General features: G+C 46.9%; 2 protein-coding genes across 2 annotated transcripts; both read right to left on the minus strand.

The window, feature by feature from the left end:
* Window positions 1–96: 96 nt before the first annotated feature.
* SEPMUDRAFT_121775 (uncharacterized protein) lies at window positions 97–977 on the minus strand (the record flags this gene model as incomplete). The annotated part of the gene is made up of 3 exons (XM_016901725.1): window positions 97–404; window positions 477–824; window positions 884–977. The coding sequence occupies 3 exons, from the start codon at window positions 975–977 to the stop codon at window positions 97–99; spliced, it is 750 nt and encodes a 249-aa protein (XP_016756001.1).
* An 880-nt stretch (window positions 978–1,857) lies between these two features.
* On the minus strand, window positions 1,858–2,193 carry SEPMUDRAFT_55237 (histone-fold-containing protein; the record flags this gene model as incomplete). Its single annotated transcript, XM_016909350.1, has 1 exon — window positions 1,858–2,193. A coding segment is annotated over one exon (336 nt), but the record flags the coding sequence as incomplete, so codon positions are not given.
* Between the last annotated feature and the right edge of the window lie 563 nt (window positions 2,194–2,756).

A 2,756-nucleotide genomic window follows, 5' to 3' on the forward strand; every position in this document is an offset into this window, starting at 1 on the left:
AGCAGCTTGCTCCTTTGCTTGCTGCTTCAAGGCCTCTACCTCAGCGTCTTGTATCTTTTGATAAGCGCAAAGTTGATCCTCGAAATTCAGCCGCTGCTAACGATGAAACTGACGCGCAATTTTCTTTGCGTCTCCCTCGAGAGTTTCCTGAGCAAGGCGTAAGCTATCTTCTGAACGCTCTTTCGCAACAGTAAGCGCGTAAGCTGCCGCTACCAGCTCATTAGCATAGGCTTCTAGCCTCTGCTTAAGAGTTTGCTCATCATCGCTAGAATCATCATCTAGCTCTTCTTGATCATAACTAGCTTGAAAGTCTCGACCTTGGACATCTTGATCTCGGACATCTTGATCTTGCTCATCTTGTTCCTGCTTATCTTCATCCTGCTTATCATCGTCCTGCTTATTATCTAGGAGTAGCGGAGTATTATCCTGAGCTATTAAATTAGTATATTATAATTAATGATAAAAGAGTAACTTACTAAGAGTTGCCTGCTGAGCAGTGGTATCCTCGCCATTATTGTTTTCTACAGTCGGATTCTGAGTAGCGTCTGGCATATCCTCGTCAGAATCGTCTTCAACGATTCGTCGAGGCTGCTTAGTTGGGAGAGGCTTGCATTTTGGCGTAGCCTTTGCTTTCAGCGCCTTGGTAGCCTTGTTCTTCTTTGGCTCTGTGTAGATGAAATTGGGATTGACAGGACCAGAATTGTAAGGGCAGACTACGAAATCGTCAGGCCAAACACCCCACTCCTTGAGAAGCGAGCGAAGACACTCTATATCTTTGCCTTGGAGTGTAACGCGCTTAGCGTAGATGGCCAAAAGGTTGGCCGCTAGAGGAGGTAAGTAAGTAAGTAAGTAATCAGAAAGAATAAGAAATAGGAAGACTTACAGGTAAAGATTCTTACTAAGAGAGACTCAGCATATTCTTGAAGAACGCCAAGAGCGCTTGCTTGAATGCGAAGAGGTGTATAAGCCTGATCCATAACGAGCTCCTTGATAAGTCTGGCAAATAGGGTTTTCTTAATGTAGAGCAGGCTCTCCTTCTAGCACTTCCTGATCTCTTTGAGAGCCAATGCTTTGAGAAAGTTAGTGCCGACCACAAATGCCGACCACAAATGCCGACCACAAATCTGGATTCTGGAATTACTTACTACCTAGGGCATATCTGTGTCCCTTCTTGATACGAGTGCCTAGAAGCTTTTTACTACCTGTGCGCGAAGGAAGTCCCTTTCCACCAGTGCGAGGAGTCTTGCGTACGATCGATTGTTTGCGCTTCTGCGCAATCGACATTGCCGAGGCTATTGTAGTGGATTGGTGCGCTAGTGTGGTGTGGTAGCGGTAGTGTGGTATAGTGTGGTAGTGTGGTGTAGTATAGCGGAGGTGGTATAGTGTAGTGTAGTGTAGTAGAGGTAGTGAGGAGAGAGAGAAAGGAAGGGGGCAATGTTGATATAGTAAGTTAGGTTTTTTCTGAAGTGGAGAGTAACTTTGTATTGTTGGGAGACAACCGCTCGGCCAATCAGAGGCTACGGATTGTTTGCTGCCTGAGTAATAACACATACGCACTTCACACGAGATCCAAATAAGGTTTGCGTACGTAATCTTTAATTGCCGGGAGTAACCGGTAGGCACGGTCAGCAGGTACGGTCGGCAGGTACGGTCGGCAGGTACGGTCGGCAGGTACGGTCGGCAGGTACGGTCGGCAGGTACGGTTAGCAGGTACGGTCGGCAGGTACGGTCGGTATAGGTAGTAAATATCATCGGAAAGTCTTCTCGGTAGGAGTCCTAATCCTTCCCCTAAGACATAGTTAGCAGACATGGTCGGCAGATATGGTCGGCAGATATGGTCGGCAGATTCCCAAAAGCTTAAAAGTCATCTTTTCCGTTATTTTCCCCTAGGAAGCGCTTCCGAATCCATCGACAAAGTACTATATCCTTTTGCTGCAACGTCACTCGTTTCGCATATATTGCAAGCATATTAGAGACTTCGAACTCAAGTGTAAGAAACGCTTCCGTCGCTTCCTGTAGACAGAGGAGGGCCTCTGCTTGGAACCGGTATACGCTACTCGAAGATTTACTTGCGATATCTATAGTAACTTCCCGACAGATCCTCTGGAATGGTAGTCGACGTATTAACAGCTCGGTCGTCTTCTGGTATCTCCTAATCTCGCGAAGAGCAGCTACACTAGGCTTTGTTCGTCGCTTAGTTCTCGCTTTAGGTGCCTTTCGTATTATAGGCTTCTTCTGCGGCCGTTAACTCCCTATCGGCCTCTTATTCCCTGGATAGGACTTTTTCGCGACTAGTTTCGTACGTCCCCGCCTCCTTTCGGCGAGGCTTTTACTTAGTCTAGGAGAGGCTGTCGGTTGAGGTAGTTGTCGTATACGCCGCCTAATCGGTATATCCGAATCTTCGCTAGTCTCCGGACTATAGATTACTAGACCTGTACCTTGATTTGCTTGCCTTTCTTCCTTCTCTCCGCTATAATTAGGATTATAGATTACTCCCGCAGTACCTTGAGTTGCCTGCTTGTCCTCCTTCTCTCCGCTATAATTAGGATCGTAGATTACTTTTGCGGTACCCTGAGTTCCCTGCTTTTCTTTCCCCTTTCCGAGATAGGATATCTTTTCGAGCGGCTCCATTCGTTCCTCCTGTGTCCTATCTAACCACTTCTGAGTCCTTATATCAGTTCCGCTATCAAAAGCAGCCTTCGGAAGCCCTCTAGGTCTCGATTGTTCGTCCTGTGGTAAATCGAGTCCATAGTCGA

This window comes from Sphaerulina musiva (assembly GCF_000320565.1).
Source record: "Sphaerulina musiva SO2202 unplaced genomic scaffold SEPMUscaffold_49, whole genome shotgun sequence".
NCBI classification, from domain to species: Eukaryota; Fungi; Ascomycota; class Dothideomycetes; order Mycosphaerellales; family Mycosphaerellaceae; genus Sphaerulina; species Sphaerulina musiva.